The 25,323-nt window shown below is 42.0% G+C and overlaps 1 protein-coding gene across 6 annotated transcripts in view; it reads right to left on the bottom strand.

Annotated features, from left to right (window-relative positions):
- GRB10 (growth factor receptor bound protein 10) overlaps positions 1-25,323 on the bottom strand; it is a 573,160-nt gene that overhangs the window by 71,045 nt on the left and 476,792 nt on the right. For all 6 annotated transcript variants that reach the window (XR_011199846.1, XM_069216800.1, XM_069216783.1 and 3 more), the window contains 3 exons: positions 2,512-2,622; positions 1,887-1,985; positions 1,276-1,353 (listed from right to left, as the gene is read on the bottom strand). Coding sequence is in view for 5 of the 6 variants with exons in the window: in XM_069216800.1 (XP_069072901.1) it covers positions 1,276-1,353; positions 1,887-1,985; positions 2,512-2,622 (288 nt within the window). In the remaining variant the exon portion in view is untranslated. The remainder of the gene's footprint in view (positions 1-1,275; positions 1,354-1,886; positions 1,986-2,511; positions 2,623-25,323) is intronic.

The raw sequence follows: 25,323 nt of genomic DNA, 5'->3' as shown, positions 1-25,323 counted from the left end.
GGATGTGGAGTGCTCCTAGAGCACTGACGGCAAAGGGTTGTTTCATCTGACAGGGCCTTTAGTATACTCACTACCCAAAAAAATGCTAAGGGCCAGATGTACGGCAATTTCATTTTGCGAGTCTTCAATAGTGATTTTTTGTGAGTCACCATTAAAGACCTGCAAAATGAAAAATATTAATGTGCCTCAGACACATTTAGCGATTCCCAATGATGTTGCAAATGACATACCTCATCAATGTTCATGCGGTAGCTCACAATTTGCAACCCCATTGGGAATGGCTGCACTCTCAGATCTGGGGACAGCTGACCACCATGTCTGACTGCTTTCTAAATAAATCGGGTTTTTTTTGTAAATGCAGCCCGCTTTCCTTTAAGGAAAACGGGCTGCATTTCAAACAAACAAAAAAAAAACATTTTCTTTTCATTCTCCTGTGGGACCACTACGGCTCTGAAAAAATATTTTCGCTTCCATTCACAAATGGGAATGGTCTCGTGGGGACCCCTTCACGTTTGCGAATGGGCTGCCAGCAACTTGAAATTGGTGGTAACTGTTTACATACCACTGCGACTCGCTATATGGAAGGAACGTCCTTTGCACACCACTTGCAAATAGTGACTCCCAAACCTATTTTGCGATTCTGTAAAGAGATTACCAAATCGCAAAACAGAATTGGTACATAACAAAATGATATTTTCATATCGCAAACAGCCCAATTCTGCTAAACAGCCCGTTTGCGACATGAAAATAGCTACATACTTCTGGTCCTAAAACTGTACGTGTGACAAAACCCTCGCAATCACATGTTTGCAGTGCACGTCTGGAGCAGCCTGATACAAACCTCTTCAATATGCAGGAGACAGTGCTGTACCTCACCAGACTGAGCGATCGCTGGAATTCGTGGTGGCCCCGAGTGGGCCACCGTTGGCTGCTGGTGTCCTATGACGTAGACTCAAGCTTAAACGACCGATATGTTACACAACTGATTATAATATCCAGCTCCCTTTACCTCAAGTTGTATCAGTAATGTGTATTATTAAATCATGCAAAACAATTTAGCAAATAAAGTGAACAGCAGGATTATGACCGCTCATATCTGCGTGGTCACCCATGATCAATCACACTCTAAATAAGGCAGATTATGGAAATAATACTGCACTCATGAACGCGCAGTCACAAATCACTTCTTACTGGATAACTGACAGATGACAGAGTGGATTAACAGCAACCCTGTACATTTTGCGTAAGCATATTTAAGTCCTCACTCACACTTACCACTGGAGCAGCTGGATTAATGTGCACATTCTTTTTTTGCTGAGGAATATGGTAGTTTTGGTAAAGAAGCATCCCATACTAAAGGCAAAAGAAACATATTAAGGGTATTTTCGGCCAAAACTATCAAACACAGAATATTAAGGGTGTGGGGTGTGGGGGGAGGGAAGACAGTATCTAGAAACATGATACATCAATGTTATCACCTTTAACCAAAATATTGATACGAGGATCGAACAGAAGAAGTGAAAAGCTGAAACAACTATCTTAAACAGGTTTTCCTTAAGCCTCTCACCCATCCCACGGATATGGCATTATAGATACAATGATCAGACCAATGATAGAGCACACAGCTTAACAAAGGAGCAGAGGACATTATAGAACATTTGTGTTTTGCAGATCACATTCTAAAATAAGACCATGTTCTAGAATAGACTTCACAATGAAATCACTGACCCACGGGTAATAAAGGGTCACCTTAATCATGCTACCAAATGGAATCTGATGGGTACTTTAATGCTACGAAAACAAGTCAGGGTCACTGTGCAGAAGGACTTCAGTCACCCCTTCAGCATCCACATGCTCAAATCTCAAGTGGTAAGCGCCTGCGGTACCTTTAGGAGTCTATAAGCAGTCATCCAACAGGTTCTGCTCTGCTCATCCTCTGCACACAACAACCTCAACTCCTTGGCTTCGTTCCTTACTCGGTTAGGCTGTAGAATTTGACAAACGAGATCACATACATAAAATGGACACAATAAATTTAACAAGTCTTTGGAGAAGCTGGAGTAATAAAGACTTAGCAGTCCAATACATCAAGTAGTAAACATGACATTTTATTAAACAATAAACTAAGTTAAGGAGCACAGTATCGGGAATTTGTTTGCTGAGTGGGAAAGGGGGTATACACTAGGAGGGGGGGAGAAACAAGGATGGGTGGTAAACAAGGGGAGCGAAATGGCAATTTATCATAAACAGTGACCGAATGGATTCAAAAAGTGCAGTTAATGTAGAAATCAGAAGAATAAATGCTTGAAGGTTGCTGATCAGCCTCAGACATGATAGGATGGGCAGGTCATTTCCATATATGTGAATGCATAAACTGATGCCAGTATGTCTGACCACACTTATAAAAGCTCATAATGAACTGCATTTACGGCAGTAGGCCTTTGAGTCAACATTGCTTTGAAAGAAGCAGGTCATGATAGAAAGGGTATGTGTCCTTGAGTTTTAAGTTACCTTTATGCAAAATCCATAGTCTGTGGGATAACCATACAGCTTCTTGCAACTTATTAATGAAAATACATTACTGTCCTCTAGGTCAGCTATAACTTGCAAGTGTCTCGGTTCCTGTGGAAAGATATGGTTACATTTAGGCAACACACTGGAGCATCCAAACTAAGTGCACAGTATTGAATAACGTTAAGCAAGAAAACAGAACAGAAAGCTTTTTAAATATATTTTCATAAGTAATGTTTTTGTACGACAACAAAACATTTTAATGTTCGTGCAACCGTATAGACATAAAATAGGTCCATAATGACAAGCATGTAGGATGGTTAAAAAATGCTGTTTGTCTTTGGCCATGGAACACGGCAGAAGACCCGTTTACTTTCTTTAAAGAAGGGGCCCAGTGCGCAGTTTTCACTTACTGAGACCCTGGTGTGTAGGCAAGTGAGCTCATGGGACATGCACTGCTCCAGACCTTGTCTGTGTCTACGTGACTGTCAAATGCACCTCCGATACTCGTTTCCCTTCCCCTTCAATGAATACCAGGATGCCACAGAAAAAGCCTCTGAGAATTGGCTGGGAGAACTGGTGTGCATATTTCTTGAGGCCAAACAGTCTTAGTGGCCATACTTTGAATTCCCCCACGCCCGGATAAAGAGTCAAACCAGTTCTCGGAAATAAGAACCCGACTCACCTGCAGTAATGTGGTTTGAGCATGAGGCTGTGCTCTATGCAAGTGCATATGGTACATGGGTAGTGAGTTATACCAATGGAGGCAAACGATTTACAGACAATCAAGTTACAAGCCAGTGTTTGCAAAAGAATGTAGCATTAAACTATTTTCCAAATGCTAATGTCGTACAAGGGAGCAGGGTCCTTGGCAGGAGTATTTAAAAAACTAATGGAAATCTATTATATACCTTCAACCTAAAATTCCAACAACAACAAAATATCCTCTTCATTCCCTCCCCTAATGTGCTGATGCCTGCCCAGTAGAGAAACCAAATCAGCACTTCCTTGCCACCATCCACGGTGCCCAGGTGTTGCAAGAAGTGGGCATTCAGTGTGAATGGTAGACAGCAACAATTTTTTTTTTTTTTTTTTTAATTTGTTACATTTTATAAGAGTTCCATAGAAGAGGATAAGAAAAAAAAACAGGAGATTTGACTTTTGACATGTTTGCGCCAAATGCTGTGAAACAACAACTGCTCTGCACCTTTGTCATCCCTACTCTGACCTTCAAGTGACAGGCAGCATCAGCTTCTTTAACTAGTAACACAATGGTATGTAGACCTGAGAATTCTGGTGTTTATAGAATTATGTATCCAATTTCACACACTCGTTCTTGTCACAACAATCTGGAAGTAATATGTCCATTTCCAAAAGGTGTAGCAAATAAGAATTGTCCTGCAAGTAGAGCCTCCATTTGACTAGAATGCATCTGCATGACAAGAACTGTGAAAAATCAAGTCACAGACCAAACATACCCTAAAACAGCCCTTATCACTTCAGATGAGCCTGTCACTGCAATCCAAGTTGCTTCAGAAGTGCAGCTTCTCTCATTTAGTTGTGTCAGTCTTCCTCCTACACAAATGCTAAAACTGCTGCTTTAATTTCTCTTCCGGTGAGTATCCACTGTTTACATACTTCAATCATCGGTCATTAAACTCCTCTGTATTAGTGCCCTGATTACATATTTGTGTGTCCGAGGCAACAATAGCTTTCCTAAACATAAAAACCACTGGCGCTTGATTTGCTCTCGGTTTCTAAAGCACGTCAAGCGCCCACGCCTTCCGGGCTACCAAGAATGCCAACAACTCAAGCGTGTGCCCTTCTACGATTATAGAAGTTCTATAAAATGCATGTGTTACACAGCAAATGGGTCTTGCCCAATAAGAGTCTCTACATTGATTCTGCTAGCAACCGTGTTGGTACTGCATGTGGCTCATTTTGTCCCCTGTCCATTTATGCTGACGCTCCCGTAGATGCCTCAGATTACTGCTCCACTCACACCACCACTTAGGACAATCGTCTCCAAGGTGAAGTTGACCCATTCAACCTCAATAATAATAATAGTAGAAGAAGAAGAAGGTTGGATCGCACTGGCTGGCGCACTAGCCCAATCACATTTCATTCTAACCTAAGCAGCACATTCTACCACTCACTGATTTCTAAATCTGTTTAGATAAGAACGAGGACACCACAAGGATATTGGTCAACTTATAGCAAAGATGTCTTCGTTTTAGCTTCTGGAGAACTTACTCTTCAAGAAGTTGAGAAACATTTTCTTAAGCATGGTTCATCAAACATGTGAAAAGCGTCAGTTTTCTTAGAATTAGCATGTCCGTAACAAATGATTATATTGAATGCAAAATGTATCTCCTCTTCTAGATTCACATTTTTGTAAACCTCAAAACCAGCCATTCACTATGATGCATTTAAATGGGCTATGGATGGCAGATATGATTACTTCATATGATTCCAAGCACAAAGATTACAAAGGTTTACGAAAAAAAATGGACAGGAGGAAGCAAAAATCACTAGAAAATAAACCCTCATTTACCAGAGCATATGTGTTTGCAAGACGTGACTAATGTTTTTCAAAGAGCAACAAAACATGCAACCAAACATTAAGATCAGTTTAGATTTCTGCAGAACACCATTATATTACAATAGACAGCCTTCAAACGACCACCATCCCATCTCTAATTAATATTCGGAGTTGGTGCACAAACTATAGTGACTCGTGAAGCAATAACAAAGCCAGGTGAGGGATACGGAATAACCTGGCTTAACAAAACTCACGTAAATATCCCAGCTAGAATCACCTTCCACAAAACAGTTTCACTGCTGGTTGACGCCGTCCGAGAATAGTATGCAACTGAGCCACTATCTGAGAAGAATGGTTTAAAGCAGGCAATTCCTTTAGGATTAAAGAAGGTGTAAATATTATGCATGAAGTTTATAAAAACAATCACTGGAAAAAAGCCAGAAGGTCTTGTATACGGTTTAAAAAAAGAAAAAAAGGAACTGATATCCCAGAGGGAGAATGTGGGAGCAGCAAGAGGCCTTCAGGAAGATAGAAATCCAGACAGGAGCTCAGCAAACTCGTCGGTCATGCTTACTAGTCAACTTTATATATCAATTGTCGTCTTTAGCTAGATATCAGCTATTGAAAGTCATTTCATGCGAACAGTACATGGTATGTGCCTGTGCCAGAGAGACTGTGCGGTCTCGTTTCTTTAATATGTCCATTACTTTTCATTCTATTAACTGATATCCATTTTATATTATTCAGAAGACAGGCAGACCTTATTTGTGTTAGCAGACGAAAGAGCCCTGGCCATCAGTAACTGTTGCTTGTAATAAACATGTAGCTAATAATGTAGACTACGGCTATATAAAAAAAAACGAAAAATAAAATCGAGGTGGGTTTATGGCATGCCTGTGCAAGTAAGAGGCTGATGCCTGAAGTACAGGGTTCCAAGTTATGAGCCTATGACATACGTATTCTGAAAGAAACCGAAGGCTTCTTTGAAGGCTATAATAGTTGCAACAGTGAAGAAACTGAAGTCTATTTAAAACACAAGTGAAAAAAAAAAGAATATATGTTAAAATTACTCTGCTGTGACCAATCACCTTCTGCCACGTTATCACTAACACCCGTCCAGTCCCTCCATAACCAGCAGCGGGTATCAAAGTTCACTGTAGAAGTTGTTCCCTTCTTCGGGAAGGTCAGCTTTGTTCAGAAAAACACATGCAGTCAATGAAATGTGGGACAGGGCACGGGAGCTACAAAGCAAGAAGGGAAATAAATGAATTATCAGGAACTTGTGTTTGAATGGCTAATAAAGGTGAAGCACAGAAGAGGTCAAAGAAGTTCAAAGAAAGAGGGGGGCATAAAAGTAGATAGGAGGCTAAAGTAGGACAGGTTAAAGTGTACAAAGTAGCTGGCACAAGGCAACAAGGAATACGGGTTTTAGCGTTACCCAGAGGAAGAGGACCAGGGCGGAGAAGGTCCATTTGAAAAAAAAAAAAAAAAAAAAAAAAAGAATCACGGCAAAGGAGTAGGTTTCCAAGAGCCACATTGGTGAGGGTAATAATCAATGCACGAGACTTCGGACCAGTCTTGCTGTGGTAGAGGAGGTTCTGTGCACAGACTGAGATGTCTTCGGGTGACTACGCAGAGCAATAGGGGTAGATAGACAGGCCTCCACATGTTCGTTCACCGTCCTTGGGGGAGATTGTGTCCACTTGGAGTCCCCATGATCGTCCTTCGGTCTGCACCATGCTGCTGAGGATCATGCATGACACTTAGTGAGCAAAGGAAGCCAGGTGACCTCAACACAAACTAGCAAGTCTTCAGTGTACTCCACTGTTAGAAGTACATGGAGACCCGTGCACCACCAAACAGGGTGATGCTTCATGCTAAGACTCACTGCATTTATTCTGGCAGAGAAAATGCAAACATAGGACGTTCTAGAGAGTGGCCACCTATACAAGCTTATGTTTCCAAAGTATAAAGTGACTCAAGGATCTAGGAACCTTGACAAAAATACAGACTGGAGTGGAGGGGATTGCTTTAGACTGGAGTGGGGCAGATTGTTTTAGATTGGAGTGACATTGTTTTGGATTGGAAAGGGGCAAACTGGAGTGGATTCGAGTGGGGCAGATTGGGTTGGTGCAGCATGGGGTTGGTGCCTGTGGAGGCAGCAGGCAGGAAAACAGACAGAAAGTCCGCTCCCAAGGGGTCCTTCCTGGGCACTAGAGATTAGGCTTTTTTGTGGAGAAGGACTGACTGGAAGGCATTTTGGAGCCTTAGGAAGAGGTAAGAATGTGCTGTAGAAAAGAGCAGAGTAGTACTTGCAGGGCACTATACGTTTAAAAGAACAAAATAGTACCTCAATCACTTCGGGAGCAGAGGATGGGCACTGATTAAGTTGAAGCAATCAGTGCTTGGTCTCGCTCCACAGAGGAACGGAAATGATGACAGGCCTACTTTGACTAATTACGAGGCTGAAAAGAAGAGTGCCACACAAAACAAATGGTGAGCGACAGGCAGGCTCCAAGCTCTTTACTGCAAACATTCTCTCACAAGAGAGATGCATGTGCTAGCAGGCTCGAACCCAAAAACCACTGTCTATGGCAATAAGGTCCTAACTATAATGGTGTGTGTGCAGGCTTGTGTGTTTGTGCACGTGTGCGTGTGTACACACATGCACTCCCTGGTTACGCAGCAACCAAAATCGTTGCCAGGGTGCGGCACAATCCATCACTAAATTAACCTGTGCTCCAACCTCCGGTAGCTTAGCACTGAGCAGTCAGGCTTAACTTTGAGGCAAGTATTTGTGCAACACTTCAAACAGTAATAAAGAGAAAGCACCAAACAAAAAGGATCCCACACAGAGTTAGAAAAATAGAGCTTTCTTTAATAAATAAAACAAGACCTAAAGGACAAAAACCCAATTAGTATAACCGGAGATATGCAACTTTAAAGAGATATATATTTTTTTAATTTCAAGATAAAATTTATCAGGGTTTTTACATGAGTAAAGAACAACAAAAGTACAACACAAGTAGGGCTATAAGAGAAGACACAAATGTATTGTATGGGTGTCACAGCTGTCAGTTCAAAACAATACCATAAGTACGGGTAAGTAGATTAGCATACATGAGGGGATTGAGTATCTGTATAAAGAGCGAAGAGTCAATGTGGGTTAAATATGATATTTGTATGGGGGTTATCAATGAAATGACTAGTAAGCGGCCATCAGAAAGTAGGCTACCCCCAATGATCGTGTGAGTATGGGAGGAAGGTGAGAAAGGAATAGGCAGAAGATAGGACAGGCAGTATTAGGGAGGAGGTAAGACATGGGGGACGTATGAGGAGGGGTGGTCGAGGTAATGAAGTAAGGGAAGGGGGTAGATATGGGAGGGAAGGGTGGGCTAGCAGAGACTTTGGATAAGTATTTTGAATAACATTGTCTAATTTGGACCAGATTCAGTCTTTTGTTTTTGAGTTATTCTTTAGGTATGTATTCAAGGAGTTGCCTGTCCATCTGGTGAATCCATTCCCAACATGTGTGAGGGCTAAGTTTGTAAAGATCCTTCCAGTCAGTGAGAATGACTGAGACCAGTTGATAAAAGGATATCTTAAAGCAGGTGGTCCTCTTTGTTTAGTTTGTGGTGCAAGTTAGTTTGAGGGGGGGGGGGGGTTGGAGGGGGCATACCGAGGGAAATAGAAGCCAGGGTAAGTGTCCATGTTAGTTTCATAATTTTATATAGTAATACTGATTTTAGCCTAGAAGTTTTTAAAGAAGGTGCAGCTTAGCAGCATTTGTTCCAGGTCACCTGGTTCTTTTTCACAGCTCCAACGAGCCCCGGAGTCCCAGTTTAAACATTTTGGTGGGGGCCTTCTTGGGTTTGAGTTTTGGATTGCATTTAGAATTTCTTGTTGGGAAAAAGGGCTTTCTAAGGAGAGTTTGGTGTCCTCATCTATTGTTTTGATATTAGTCCCTTTAAGATAGCCTAAGCTGGAGTCAAATGGAGAATCATTACTTTTAGTATAGAGTTTGATAAAAATTCTCAAATGTGTTCAAAATATCCTTCTCATTGTTAGATGGTATGCCCTGTTTGTTCGTAGTTTTATTTTAGTATGAGGCTAGTGTTCTAACAGATTCATTTTGACCGCAGACTTTGATGCCTTTGTATCTTTGAACTAGAATGTGAGCTTTGTTACTTAGAATTTTGTTGTATTCGTGCTTTAGTCAGAATGATTAGTTGTGATTTATCCCTGGAGCATTTAAGGGATTTATCTAGTGTCTTTATTTGGAGCTCCATTTGTTCTTTTTATCTTGTTTGTTTTTCCTGAACACAAGCTTGATCATGTGTCCTCTAATTGTAGCCTTCAGAGCATCCCACATTTAAGGATTAGAGACAGTTTTTGTTAGCTTCTAAATAGTGTTCAATCTAATTTTTTATTGATTCCTTAAATGAGGTCATTCATACTCCATATTTTGGCCATAGGTGCAATACCGGCAATATCAGAGTAAAGAAATGTGGGCGTGGTCGGATACTAAGACTCGATTTTGGGTTTGAGGTGCTTGAAACACGTAGATCTACTAAAATATAATCTATTCTTGAAAATGAGTTGTGGGGGATAGGAGAAAAATTAGTAGTCCTTACTGGGTGGATTAAAGAGTCTCCAAATGTCTTAGTTTATGAGTTTTACAAAGGTTTAGCATTTTTTTGTGAGACTGTTCGGTCTAAAAGGGCAAGCAGAGTTCCTGTACAGAGAGGCATCCCATGGGAGGTTGAAGTCTCCATCCTTTAATTGTCTACATCAGTTAGGCAAGAGGGAAGGAAAATGTTACTTACCTGTAGACATCTGTTCGTGGCATGTAGTGCTGTAGATTAACATGCTGTGCATAAAGCTCGCCATCTAGTGTTGAGTTCGGAGTAGTACAACTTGTTTTGTTTCCAAAGAGTTTGAGTCACATGATCAAGTGACTCCTCTCGGTAAATACTGCGCATGGGCATCGAATCCTTTATTAGATTGTTTCTCCGCAGGCAGGAGAGTGAAGTAGCGAAAAATAGATAGTAGGAAATGGCATGTAGTGCTGCAGATTTACATACTATGCATAGCTCTTCCGACATCTGGTGTTGGGCTTGGAGTGTTACAAGTTGTTTTTCTTCGAAGAAGTCTTTAGAGTCACAGGATCGAGTGACTCCTCCTCTCGGTTACAGTGCGCATGGGCATCGACTCCATTGTTAGATTGTTTTCCCGCAAAGGGTAAAGGAATGAGTGATAGAGTATAAGAATACAAAGAGATGTCCATGTAAATGTATATACATATGTACAAATGTTAAAACTTAAACAACTATAGGCTTTTGGGGCGGAGGGAGGGTGCATGTGAATCTGTAGGACTACCTGCCACGAACAGATGTACACTGGTTAAGTGACATTTTCCGTTCAATGGCATGTGTAGCTGCGAATACACATGCTATGCATAGACTACAAAGCAGTTAGTCCTCCAAAAAATGCGGTGGCTAGCCTGTAGGAGTTGAAGTTGTTTGAAATAGTGTTAAGACAGCTTGGCCTACAGTGGCTTGTTGCTGTGAAAAAAAAAACATTACTGGTTTGTAAATGTATGAGGGGTTGACCATGTGGCTGCTTTACATATCAACTATTGGTATGTTTCCTAAAATTGCCATTGATGCACCTTTCTTTCTTGTAGAATGTGTTCTAGGACTGATCAAAAGTTGTCTTTTTGCTTTGATGTAGCATGTTTGTATGCATCTAACAATCCATCTTGCTAAACCTTGTTTTGATATAGGATCGCCTTTATGTGGTTGTTGGAAAGCAACAAAAAGTTGTTTTGTTTTTCTAAAATCTTTGGTTCCGTCTATATAGTACTTAAGAGCTCTTTTGAGATCTAGGGTATGAAGAGCTCTTTCTGCCACAGAGTCTGGCTGTGGAAAGAAGACTTGCTATTACACTGTTTGGTTGATGTGAAAAGGAGATGTTACTTTTGGTTGAAATTTTGGATTTGTTCTAAGTACAGCTTTATGTTTGTGTACTTGGAAAAAAGGTTCTTCAAGAGTGAAGCCTTGTATTTCATTAACTCTTCTTGAAGTAATAGCTACAAGGAAAGCAACCTTCCATGTTAAATATTGAATGGGTTCAAAAGGTGTTCCCATGAGTCTGGTAAGTACGATATTTAAATTCCACAGTGGAACAGGTGGTGTTCTAAGGGGAATAATGCGTTTTAATCCTTCCATGAAGGCTTTAATAACAGGAACTCTGAAGAGAAGTATGTTGAATATTCTGGCAGTATGCAGATATTGCAGTGAGATGTATCTTGATGGGTGAGAAAGCCAAGTGTGACTTTTGCAAATGAAGTAAATAGCATACAATTTCTTGTATGGATGCTGTAAGTGGGTCAGTGTTTTTAGATTGACAGTAGTATACAAATCTTTTCCACTTGTTTCCGTAGCATTGTCTAGTAGTAGGTTTACGTGCTTGTTTAATTACTTTCATACATTCTGGTGGAAGCTTTAGGTAACCAAATTCTATGACTTCAGGAGCCAACTCACTAGATTGAGAGCATTGGGATTTGGAATGTGGTACTACAGACAGATCTAGGAGTGTTGTGTAAAAGTGCTGGCGTGCTCGTGTTGGTGCTATTAAAATCATGGTGAGTGATGTTTGATGTAGTTTGCTGACCAGAAAGGGAAGGAGTGGGAGAGGGGGAAAAGCGTAAGCAAATATCCCTGACCATTTGATCCATAGAGCATTGTCCTTGGTTAGAGGATATGGGTGTCTGGATGCGAAGTTTAGGCATTCTGCGTTTTCGCTTGTTGCGAATAAATCTATCTCTGGTATTCCCCACTTTTGAAGTACTTGGGAGTGAATCTCCCATTCGTGTTTGTTGGTGATTTCTGCTTAGGAGATCTGCCAGCTGATTGTCTATCCCTGGAATGTATTGTGCTAATAGATTAATGTGATTGTGAGTTGCCAATTTCCATATTGTTTGGGCTAGCAGAGACAGTTGAGATGAGTGTGCCCCGCCCTGTTTGTTGAGGTAATACATGGCTGTCATGTTGTCTGTTTTTATGAGAACAGTCTTCTATTTGAGAAGAGGTTGAAACGCTTTTAGAGCAAGGCTTACAGCTAATAGTTATAGGTGGTTTATATGAAGCTGTTTCTGTTGGGCATCCCATTGACCTTGAATGGTCTGATTGTTGAGGTGAGCTCCCCAACCAATCATTAATAAGTCTGTTGTGATTATGGTCTGAGGCACAGGGTCTTGGAATGACGCCCCTTCATTAGATTGCTGTGATTCCACCACTAAAGGGACATATGTGTTTGGCGGTCCATCAATACTAGATCTTGAAGTTGACGGTGTGCCCGAGACCACTGTTGAGAGGCACTGTTGTAAGGGCCTCATGTTTAGTCTTGCATGTGAAACTATGGTTACGCAAGATGCCATCATTCCTAGAATCTTCGGGATACATTTTACAGTATATTGTTGATTTGGCTGTATGTGTGGTATGAGATTTTGGAAAGCTTGTATCCTTTGTGTATTTGGATAAGCTAGGGCTTTTTGAGTATTTAGGATAGCACCTAGGTAAGGTTGTACTTGTGCTGGTTGAAAGTAATTTTTGGTAATTGAGAGTGAACCCTAGTCTATGCAAGGTTTCTATCACATAACAAGTGTGTTGTTGGCATTGTGTAAAATTGCTTGATTTTATTAGCCAGTCGTCTAGATATGGAAAGATGTGGATGTGTTGTCTTCTTAGGGAGGCTGCTACTACTGCTGGACATTTTGTGAACACTCTTGGCGCTGTTATGCCGAATGGCAATACTTTGAACTGGTAATGTTTTCCAGCTATGGCAAACCTGAGGTATTTTCTGTGAGCTGGATGGATGGGTATGTGGAAATATGCATCTTTGAGGTCTAAAGCAGTCATGTAGTCTTGTTTTTGTAGTAGTGGAATGACATCTTGCAGAGTTACAATGAGAAAAGGTTCTGACGGGATGTATAGATTGAGGGGCCTGAGGTCCAAGATGGGCCTGAGTGCCGCCTTTTTTGGGAATCAGGAAGTATAGTGAGTATACTCCTGTTCCTGGTTGAGAATGTGGAACCAATTCTATTGCTTGTTTTAATAGTAGAGATTGTACCTCTTGTTGCAACAGAACGCTGTGTTCTGGGGACAACTTGTGGTATGTTGGTGGAATGTTTGGAGGGTTGGAGATTAATTCTAGGCAATAGTCATTGCACATAATTGATAATACCCAATTGTCGGTGGTGATATTTTGCCAATGAGAGTGGAATTGCTGTAGTCTCTCTCCCCCCTCCTCCCCACAGGAGAAGTGTGGAGTGGAAGGGTGGGAAGGAAGTCACTGCTTAGGTTGTGTAGTGGTTGGTTTGAGGCTTGGAATTTACCTCTGCTCCTGAAATATTGTCCTTTATAGGACCCTCTAAACCCCCCTCTTTGATATTGGGTTTGTTGTCCCTGCTTTGTGTGGGAGGTGGCAGCATCAGAGGACTGCAGCTTAAAACCTCCTCTAAACTGCGATCTGCTAAAGGAGCCTCTATATGGTGTGGTGTATGAAGCCCCCATTGCTTTCGCAGTATCGGAGTCTTTTCTCAATTTCTCAATAGCGGTGTCTACTTCTGGGCTGAATAGATGTTTGTCAAAAGGCACATTAAGTATTGCCTGTTGAATTTCTGGTTTAAAACCAGAGGAGCGTAGCCATGCATGCCTTCTAAATGTGATGGCAGTATTGACACTCCTTGCGGCTGTATCAGCAGCATCGAGGGCAGACCTTATCTGGTATTGCTTATAGCTTGTCCCTCTTCCACAACATGTTGTGCTCTCTTTTGATGCTTCTTTGGGAGGTGTTGTATAAGATCTTGCATCTCGTCCCAATTTTGCCCTGTCATATCTGGATAGAAGTGCCTGAGAATTGACAATTCTCCATTTGTTAGCCACTTGTGTGGCAATGTTTCCCAGCTGCATCAAATTTCCTACTTTCTTTATCAGGAGGAGGTGAGTCTCCTGATGACTGGCTGTTTGCTCTCTTACTTGCCGCACTGACTTCCACTGAGTCTGGAAGTACCTGATGAGTGATCTAGTCTGGGTCAGTAGGAGCAGGCTTATATATTTTTTATCAATTCTAGGGGTGATGACTCTAGCTTGGATAGGCTCATTAAAAATTTGGTCTGCATGTTTAACCATTCCCGGCAACTTAGGGAGACACTGGTACCTGGAATGAGTGGAAGACAGTGTGTTAAATAGAAAGTCTTCTTCCAGGGGTTCAGAATGTATAAGCACTCCATGATAAGCTGCTGCCCTAGATATTACTTAGGTGGAGGCAGTGGTGCCTTCTGGAGGAGGTTTAAATGGGTACAGTTCTGGATCGTTGTCTGGAATGGGATCAGTGTCAGAGATCCCATGGGTCTACTGTTTCTCCATGTGAATATAATGAATGGGTTGGAGAAGGCCGTGGGGATGGACTATTGTGAGGTGAAAAAGAAAGCTGTGGAGAGTGAGGAGGAGAAGTAGGGAGAGGTGCTTGTTTCTCCTTTTGTTTCTGCACTTTTGCTGGTGGTTGAACAGAGTCTAACTCCTCTTGAAAAGCCAGCTTTCTTTTAGTCTTTAAAGGAGGTGCCGTGATTATTCTTTCAGTCTCCTTATGTATATGGATTCTCGATTGACTTTCATCCATAACCGCTAATATTGGCTCAATCTCAGTCTCTTCTTCCGAAGCTTTATGAGATTTCAGCATGGGCTTTGAGATTTGCTTTAATTTTCTCGAAAGTCTCTGTTCCTCTGTGTATGAGGATTTTTGCAGGCCTTATACTGGAGTCTGAATTGGAAATTTAACAGATTTACTCGACTGAGGTGGACGGAGGAGTGGCTTTTTTTCGGCACCGGCGATCAGTCGTCATCAGTCTTTTCGGGCCGAACCATGGCCTTCCGGCAGTGGTGTACCCAAGGCCTTCGGATGTTTTTTCAGTATGGGTGGAGGAGCAAACGTACTCACATGCTGGCCAGCTGCGACAGGCCTATCGTCTTCCGATTCTTGTTCAGATTCAGTGTCTCGGATGGAGACTGTCGTCTGCGCCTGCTCTTCCTCCTCGACGTCAAGATGTTTGGTGCTTTGACGCCATTTCGAGTCTTCTGGCTCTGCGACCTCTCAGGGTAATCTTTGATCGAAAGATCGACAGGCCTCGCAATCTTCCTCCCGATGGTCTGGAGAAAGGCACAAATTACAAACCAGGAGTTGGTCTGTATAGGGGTACTTTGTGTGGGACAGAGGGCAGAATCGGAATGGAGTCAGATCCATCAGGCTTTCCACGCGGTAGGCCCGAACAGGCCAGAGTTGGGCGTGCGCCCCGAAGGGCAAGATGAAGGTTCCGACGGTACTACTGGTTTCGAGGCTAGCAGGGAAACGAGAGCGAAACAATACCGACAAATAAGTAGGTTTTCTGAGGTTTTCCAAATCGAAATCTCGGAGCAAGAGGAAAGACGTCCGAACCAGGCAGCGGAAAGAAAACAATCTAACATTGGAATCGATGCCCATGCGCACTGTAACCGAGAGGAGGAATCACTCGATCCTGTGACTCCGAAAAGACTTCTTTGAAGAAAAACAACTCCGAGCACAACACTAGATGTCGGAAGAGCTATGCATGGCATGTGTATCTGCAGCTACACATACCAAACACATATACATACATATATATATATATATACACATACATATATATATACATACATACATATATATACATACATATATATATATATATATATATATACACACACACACATATATACATATATATAGAGCAACATCTACACACGTCTGGGGAGGAGGTAAGGCGGATGTGAATCTACAGCACTACATGCCATGAACAGATGTCTACTGGTAACATTTTCCGTTCTATGGCATGTGTAGCTGTAGATACACATGCAGTGCATAGACTGTAAAGCAGTTCATCCGTAAAGTGGTGGCTAGTGTGCAGGGGGTTGCAATTGTTTGAAAAAGTGTTTTAAGTACAGCTTGTCCAACATTAGCTTGCCTTGCAAAGAAGTCTAAAAAAATAATGTTTTGGAAACATGTGTGGAGTAGACCATGTTGCTGCTTTACAAATGTCTGTTACCCAAAAATGCCATAGATGCACCATTTTCCCCTAGTGGAATGTGCTCTAGGTAATTGTCGCTTAGCTTCAGTATAGCATGTTTGAATGCATTTGACTATCCATCTTGTTATAGTTGTTTTAGATATAGGATCTCCTTTGGGTGGTAAGGAGAAAGCCACAAAAAGTTGTTTTGTTTTCCTAAAAGCTCTTAACATCTAGAGTATGTAGATCTCTTTCTGCAACGGAATCTGGTTTTGCAAAGAAAACTGGTAATTCTATTGTTTGATTAATATGAAATTACTTTTGGAAGGAATTTTGGAGGGTTCTTAACACAATTTTGTCTTTCTGAACTTGAAAGGAAGGTTCTTCTAAAGTTAATGCCTGGGAGCTCACCGACACATCTGAGGGAGGTGATAGCAATTAAAAAGGCTACTTTCCATGAAAGGAAATGTAGGGGGCAGAAGTGACGTGGCTCAAACGGTGGAGCCCTGAGTACAATGTTAAAATTCGAAGATGGAGTTGGAGGAATTCTTGGTGGAATTATCCTTTTTAGTCCTTCCATAAATGCTTTAATAACTGGAATTTTAAACAAAGAAATATGTTGTTTATTTTGAAGCTATGCAGCTAAATGTAAATGAATAGATGTGCAAGCTAAATTTGCTTTTTGTAAGTGTAATAAATATTGTACAATGTCTTGTACTATTGGTTCGAGGGAGCCAGTGTCTTTTGTTTGGGAGTAACAAACAAAACATTTCCATTTTGCTGCATAGCATTGTCTAGTTGTAGGTTTTCGTGCTTGTTTAAGGATATCCATACATTTCTGTGGTAATTGTAAATATCCAAGTTCTATGACTTCAGGAGCCACATTGGTAGGTAGAGTGATTTGGGTGTCTTATTTGTCCCTGTTTTTGGGTAAGGAGATCTGGTCTGTTGGGAAGTTTTTGATGAGGAACAACTGAGTTCCTAAAGTGTTGTGTACCATGGTTACATGCCCATATAGGGGTCACTAAGATCATGTTGAGGGAACATTGTTTTATCTTCCAGACTAGAAATGGTAAGAGTGGGAGAGGGGGAAAAGTGTAAGCAAATATCCCTGACCAACTCATCCATAGAGCATTGCACTTGGACTGAGGGTTTGGGTACCTGGAGGCAAAGTTTTGGCATTTGTTTGTTTTGATATGTTGCGAACAGATCTATTTGAGGTGTTCCCCCACTTTTTGAAGTACTGTTGAAGGACTTGTGGGTGGAGTTTCCATTCGTGTTTGTTGATGCATCCTGCTTAGTAGGTTTGCTAAGCGATTGTCTTGTCCCCAGGAGACATTGTGCCACTATGTGAATGTGGTGACAAATCGCCATTTCCATATTGTTTGTGCGAGATGGGACAGTTGATGAGATTGTGTCCCCTCCCCTGTTTTTGAAGATAGTACATGGCAGTCATGTTTGTACATATCAACACTGTTTTGTGTTGCAACTGTGAAAGGAATGCTTTCATTGCCAAGAATATTGCTTGCAGTTCCAGGTAATGGATATGAAGAGACTGACTAGTATTGTCTCATATCCCCTGGATTGTTAGGTCGAGGAGATGAGCTCCCCATCTGTTGCTTGAGGCATCTGTTGAGTGATCTGAGGCACAGGGTCTACAATGGGCCACCCTTTCATAAGGTTTGTGATATTCCACCAATGTAAAAAGAGATAAGTCTAGCGGTCCAACAGCACTAGATCTTCCATTTGAGTCTGTGCCAGAGTCCACTTACAAGAGATATTGTTGAAGAGGCGCATATGAAGTCTGGCATGAGGCTCTATGGCAATGCAAGATGCCATCATCCCTAAGTTTCATAACAGTTCATACTATGTATGTTTGGTTCCGTTTTAATGTTGTGATCAATGTTTAAAAAGATTTGCACCCGGTTTGGAGAAAGCTATTCCTAACTGTGCATTTAGGACAGCTCCTAGATAGGGTTCTAATTGGAGAGGTTGCAGATGATATTTGAAGTAATTTATGGTGAACCCTAGAGAGTGTAAGAGACAAATTGTAGTTTGAGTATGTTTTTTGACACAGTGCGAAAGAATTGGCTTTGATGAGAGCATGAGTCCAAATGAGGGAAAACATGAATTTGTTTTCTTCTGAGATGTGTTGCAACCACTGCGAGGCATTTTGTGAATACTCTGGGAGCAGTTGTGACTGAGTGTTAATACACTGAACTGGTAATGTTTTCCTGCTACTACATCTCTTAGGTATTTGCGGTATGCAGGATGAATAGGAATGTGAAACTAAGCGTCCTTTAGATATAACTGTCATGAAGTTGCAATAGAGGAATAACATCCTTGAGAGTGACTATATAAAATTTTTCTGATTGGATGTGGTGGTTTAAGGGTCTGAGATTTAATATTGGTCTGAGTCCTGTCTTTTTTGGGAATTAGAAAATACAAGGAGTAAACTCCTGTTCCTGGGTGCTGTAATGGTACTGGTTCTATAGCTCCTTTTAGAAGAAGGGAATGTACTTCCTCTTAGAGAAGAGTGAGATGATCGAGTGTGTGAGTACAAGGGGGTATATTTGGTGGCTTTGAAATGAGCTCCAGACAATAACCATTTTGGATAATTGGAAGTACCCATTGATCTGTGGTAATTTGAGTCCACTGGAGGTAACAAATGTTGTAACCTTCCCTCTACAGGAGTGGTGTGTGTTAGTATTGTTTGTTGTAAGTCATTGTTCTGTGACTGATATGGAGCCTCTAGATGTAGATGGTTTTCCTCTTACCTTATTATTGTTTCCTCTATTTGATCCTCTAAAGTACCCTCTGGTTTATCGAGAGGTGGGTTTAGTTTGATTTGTGGAATGTTCTTGAAATGATTACCTAACTCCTCTTGTAAACCCTGTATGACGAAAATTACCCCTGGGTGTGCTGGCTTTTAAGGCTCCCATAGCTTTGGCAGTTTGATTATCTTTATTTAACTTTTCAAGTGTGGTATCCACTTGTGAACAGAAAAAAATGCTCTTTATCAAAAAGCAGGTTTAAAACTGCCTGCTGTACCTCCTGTTTAAACCCTGAACATCTGAGCCAGGCACAGCGCCTTAAGACACTTGTGTTAATACTACGTGTTGCTGTATCAGCAGCATCAGGCGCACATCGAATGGAGTTATTTGAAATTATTTGTCCCTACCATTTACAATTTCTGTCCCTCTTTTACGATGTTCTTCTGGTAGGTACTGTCAAAGTTCCTCCCTAGCATCCCAGTGAGCTCTGTCATATCTGGATATGAAAGGTCATACATTAGTAATTTGCCAGTGATTGGCTGCCTGAGCTGCCACTCTTTTCCCAGCCGCATCTAATTTTCTTACTTTCTTTATCAGGGGGAGGTGTGTCTCCTGTTGACTGGCTATTAGCCCTTTTGCGTGCAGTAGATGCAACAAGAGTCTGGAGGTATTTGTGTTTTTATATATAAAGGATCAGTAGGAGAAGTCCTGAACTTTTTTTTTTTTTTTTTTTTTTTTTTTTAAATCAATTCTGGGAGTGATAACCCAGGCTCTCTAAATATTTATTTTGCATGTCTGAGCATGCCTGGAAGCATTGGAAGGAACCAACTTTCTTCCTACACTGGATCAGTGTACATATGTACATTGTGAAATGCTGCTGCTCTAGATATAACCTATCTGTATGATGTGGAATCCTCAGGTGGTGAAGGTCTAGCTGGGTAAAGAGCTGGATCATTTGGAGTAATAAGATCCAGATCGTATTCATCCCATGGGGCTTGTTCATCTAATGTATCCCCTCTATATCTTGAGACCCACCAGGTGGTGAACCTAGGTGGTGTGAACCCTGAATGAGGGAGAGATATTGGTGGAGGAGTATGTTGTGGAAAAGTAGGTAAAGGTGGAGATGTCAGAGTATGAAAATAAGTCTTTTCTTTGGTATTCTTCTTAGGAGGTGTAAAGTAATCACGACTCGAAAAGTGAATTTCCTTTTTTAAAGGTGACAGAGGTGATGTTATAATCCTCCCTGTTCTTTGCTGAATTTGAAGTCAGCGCTGCCTAGCGTCCATAACTTCTAAAATTGGTTCCACCAGTGATGTAGGGGTTGTTATAGACTGTCTAGAGTCACTGAAAGTCTTTTGTGAGGTTTTCGGTTCTGGAGGTTTTTGCGGATGGAACATTTTCGGTGTTGAAGTGGTAGGCACTGAAGCACCATGTAATTTCTGTTTTGTCGGTGCTGAAATTGAGGTACTGGAGGTCAATGCGGAAGATTTATCTTTGGCTTTTTTCGGTGCCGAGCTGGTATGCGATGCATCCAAATAAGTTTCTTGGCTCAGACCATGGCTGGCAGGCAGTGGTGGACCGGTGTCCTCTTTAGTGGCTGATTTGTCCAATGGAAAAGGGGGCTTTTTACTTCGTTTGTGCTGGCTGTATTGGTTGACTTTCGATGCCCGACTGCACATCAGTCTGAATCTTGAATGTCCAAAACCCCCTCCTGTTCCAAGTCTTCTTGAGCGTGCTCGTCACCGAAGATGTCTGGTGTATCATCTGAATGTCGAGACTCCATTTCCATTCTACGAGCTCCTCGATCTTCAAGCATCTTCTTTGATCGAAAAGAATGGCACGCTTCGCAGGCCTGGTCATTGTGGTCTGGTCAAAGACACTAATTACACACCTGTTGATGGTCGGTGTGTAAAAACTTTGAATGGCATTGAGGGCAAAACCGGGATGGAGTATGTTCCATTAGGGCTGCATTCTTTGATACCACATGGGAGAGGTAGGCCCAAAGAGGGCCTTTCTAGCCAAAAGGGCCGAGAAATTTGACTAAGAGTATGGAAAAGGAACCGAAAGTTGAATTAAAGAATACGTGTTCGAAAACAATACTGAAGATGAAAGTGAGAAGGAAAGAATACCGTTTTAGACTGTTTGGAGCTGAGAACTCAGCGCAAGAGGAACACGCATCCGAACCAGACGGCAGAAAAAAAAAAAAAAAAATCTAACAAAGGACTCTATGCCCATGCACAGTATTACTGAGAGGGGGAGTCACTTAATCCTGTGACTCGAAAACTTTCATTGAACAAAAACAAGTTGTATTACTCCGAACCCAACACTAGATGGCTAGCTTATGCACATCTTGTGTATCTACAGCTACACATGCCATTGAACATTTTTTTCGCTAAGGTGAGTCCAATAGGTTGGGGTATTGATATTTGGAGCGTAGGTATTTACGACTGAGGTCAGTATTGTCTTTATGTAGTGTTGTAAGCCATCTGCCTTCTGGGTTAGCCTCAGATGAGGTAATGGCAAGACCAGAGGAGGTAGATATAAGTGTAATTAGGCCATTTTTCTTGTTGATAGCAGGGACACACAAAATGTTACTAACTGAGGATTTATTTAGTAGGAGAGCTACTTTTTGTGTGACCTTTGGCTCTTGCAGGAGTATTAGATCCCCCTTGAATTTATGAGTATAGTTTAGGATTTTTTGTCTTTTAGTAGGAGGGTTTAAACCCTTAACATTGAGGGGAAGATTCATTAAATTATGCATAACGCAATGTTGGGGACACAATCAGAGCAGATCCATGTCTTATGCCATGTGGGGCAGAGGGGTCGGGGAGGGGGGGAATGGAGGGGTGATGGGCAAACTATGGAGAGTGGGGTAGGGAGTCAGAGGCCTAGGCATAGAAGAGGCATAAGGAGGGAGGCAGGGAAGAGCCAGAAGATCTGTAGCAGAAAACGAAAGATTAAAAAAAGGAAGAAAAGGCTAGACTAAGAAGAGGTGATGAAGGTAGTAAGAAAGTAATATCAGTGTACGTAACACGTGGCATGGTAACCGAGAAGGTACCAAGCAGGCTCAAAAAAGTGTGAGCTGAGGGGGCCACAGGAGGAAGAGCCTAGGATCAAGGAGCTGGGGGCGTATGAAGTGTGAGTGGACTAGAATACATTAACTACGGATTACTGTGAGTGTGCTTTTGACGCGCTATGAGGGGTGGACTGAATTAAGGAGCAGAGTGAAATGATGTGTAATATAAGATGACAGAGCTGGTCGCAATTATGTAGCCCTTAAATGACCTTAATGCATAGGTTAATTGACAATACTGCAGAGTAGCAAACGGGGAACAAAGCAGATATGCATTTTAGAAATGCAGAAGTGTTGTTCTAGTAACTGATAAACACAGTGAAAGCAGTTCAAACTCTTAGTAATGTTCTACCAATGTAGGTAGGTGAACCTCTGGTTTAACATAAGACGACTTTCTCTGAAACAAGGCTTCCCAAAGAGGGTTGCAGAAACTACATCTACTAATAGAATATAGCTATATATTAGACAGGTAAATTGGAAGTATAGTAGAGAAAAACAGCAGTACAGAATGTTATTGCACATTAACAAGATTTACACAGTGCACAATGGGCAAATCTAGACAGGGCAAATCAAATATTGGGGGTAACAAAAAGGGGATGTTAGTTGCAGAAAGACCAACCGATGGGTTAGAAGATGTCTATGCCCCATGTTGTCTAGCATATTGTATCCATTTGTGTTTGGATACGAGAGACGTGATAATGATTTTAGTCTGGTGTTAGACAACCATGTTATTAAGGAAGAACTGGTTGTAGATGCAGGATTCTGTTAGTAGCTGTTAGCTCTTGATAGAGATTGTTAGTTGGGGGTGATTATGAACCACGTCAGACAAGAGGAAATCTGAAAGTTAGGAGTTCATTTTCATGTCTTGAGTGTCAGCGATGAAGGAGTCCAGGTCTTTTGGATCAAAAGGAATGTTAAAGGAGAACTGTATTGATAAGTCTCGTGGAGCTTGGCGTAGGGATAAGAACGCTTTCCTTTTAAAGGTACCTTTTGAGTAGTCTGGTGAAATCCCAATAGATAACTCTTGCCATTTGACCCTCTTCATTTTCTTGATGTGATGAACGATCGCTTCGGTGTGTGAGTAGCGTAGGGGTCTGAAGATCAGGGATCTAGGTGGGTCAGTTTTTCGTAGTGAGGGTAGGTACTCTGTGAGCCCGTGTTATTTCAAAGTCTTTGGCAAATTGCATATCTTGGACCCTTGGTATCCATTGTTCTTTAAATGTTGTGCAGTAAAGGGCCTGGCTTTCTTTTCCTTCTTGTAATCAAAATATTCGTAAGTTGCCCCTTGCATTTCGGTCATCTAATGTCTATGTTTGTTTATAGTCTTGCTATTTTCACCACATTCGTTGAGATCATTTTAGCAGAGCTGTGTTTGTCTTCCAGGTGGCTTATACATATGTTTCTGCTTCAGAGACTATTCCCAAGATAAAGAATGTCCTATTTTCAGGGAGAAAGATCTACTTGCATGGATTCCGTGGTATTTTTGGTGGATTGCACAACGGTGTGCAGTGTATCGAGTTCTTGCATGATCAAGTCCAAGGTCCACTATTGTCTAATTTTGCTTTGATGGGAGACTCAAGGGTAGGTGGTTCCTGTTTTGACCTTTTTTTTGCACCGGTTTGGAGTCTTTGGAGACCCCCCCCCCTTGTGCCCCTTGCATCAGTCATTCTCTGTTAAGTCATGCTGGGGAAATGGATACTATCACATGCACAAGGAAGCGCAGGTGGTGTGACCCTATTTGCAGGCAGTGTAAGTAGACGCAGCTACAGTTAATTAGTAGTTTTTAGCTTAAAAGAGGTCTAGAAGAAACAATGAGCCTCCATGGCAGCCATCTTAAGATCAGGCTCAGAGAGGTTTAGAATGTAAACTGTAGACATTAGTTGTCAACAAAGGCTGTTGCTACGATAGGAATTACACCTCTGATAAGCAGGTAGAAATACAATAGAGCACTCACATTTGCATGTAGGTCCAAATAAACAGTGCAATGGTTGCCGGTTATTTTAGAGTCCCCGTGGGGACCATGACAGTCAGGCAAACACGAAGGTTTCAGAGGCGCTCAGAACCTCGATTCAGAAAACGGTTGCAACAAGTCAGTTTGAGGTCCCTGGATGGAGCACTGTGCTCACTGCATTGTGAGCAGACTGTGGTGGATCTCACCGGGATAAGAAAACAGGTTAGGGCGGTATGCGGAGAAGAAATGCTATTCAGGCGCGGTGGAGCTCGCAAGCTAAGCCACCATCTTTGTCTGGCTGTAGCCATGCCCCCATTGCAGCTTTGAAAATTTAAGTGAAATTAGCACTAAAAAGCACATAACACCATCTGTGGATATCTGGTTGCGGAGGACCAGGACAAAGTCACAAGTTCAGGCTGATCACGATGGAGCACAGGACAGAGTCACGTATGCATTGCTTGGTTAGGAAATGTAAGTTCCGAGGAGTAGTGAGGCTGCAATGCGGAGTCCGGTGTATTAATCTAATCTTCTGTCAACAATGGATGAGAGGGCCTGCGCCAAGGATGCATCATGCAGCGGCGGTTCAAACTGCATTATGGGCTGAGGAGGCAATGCATGTTTTTAAACCGGTCTAATCCGCGCATCAGCAGAGACGAGTCAGTTCTGCTCAGGGTTGGGACACGCAGCAGAGTATATATGTCAGTTCTGCTTGATCCATAGAGGCTGGCAGAGCAGCTTAAGCCCATTTCCAAGAGTCCAGGGCTGGGGTGGCATCACTTGGCAGGGTAGACTCACAGATGGCAAAGTCCAGGCACAAAGTTGTTGGAAGCCTGTTGTGCTCCTGAGACTTCAGAAAAGCAGGCTAACCAACTAGCCCTTGGAGTAACTGGATGCAAGGGATGCAGGTCCAGTCCTTTTCACCCAGGCAAGAGGGCAGCAGGTCTGCACAGCAGGACAGCAGTTCTTCCAATCTGCAGTCCAGTGGAGTAGCAGTCATTTCAGCACCACAGAAGCCGTCCTGCCAGGCAGAGTATCAACAGGTCTAGAAGTGAACTCAAGAGTTTGTCTTGAGAGCCAGTATTTAAACCCACTTGTGCCTTTGAAGGAGAAGAAGCTTCTAGAACCATGTCTTCTTGGCCTTGGCTTCAGACTAACTACAGGAGGTATGCAGCCCTTTGGTTAGAGGCAGGACGCAGCCTATTCAAGTTTAAGTGGGGTCCAGCTTCTCACTTCCATTCTTCCAGTGATGTCCAATCCGGTCACACCTAACCCATTGTGGTTGGCTGTTTAGGAGGAATTCACAAAGCCCAACTGTACCTAGTCATGTGATCGACAGACAGGCTTGCAGGCACAAAATGGCTAAGCCAGGAAAATGCCAACTTCCTAGAA

The sequence above is a fragment of the Pleurodeles waltl genome, chromosome 2_1, assembly GCF_031143425.1.
Source record: "Pleurodeles waltl isolate 20211129_DDA chromosome 2_1, aPleWal1.hap1.20221129, whole genome shotgun sequence".
NCBI classification, from domain to species: Eukaryota; Metazoa; Chordata; class Amphibia; order Caudata; family Salamandridae; genus Pleurodeles; species Pleurodeles waltl.
The sequence above is the reverse complement of the archived record's forward strand: the minus strand, read 5'-3'. Positions and strand labels throughout refer to the sequence as shown.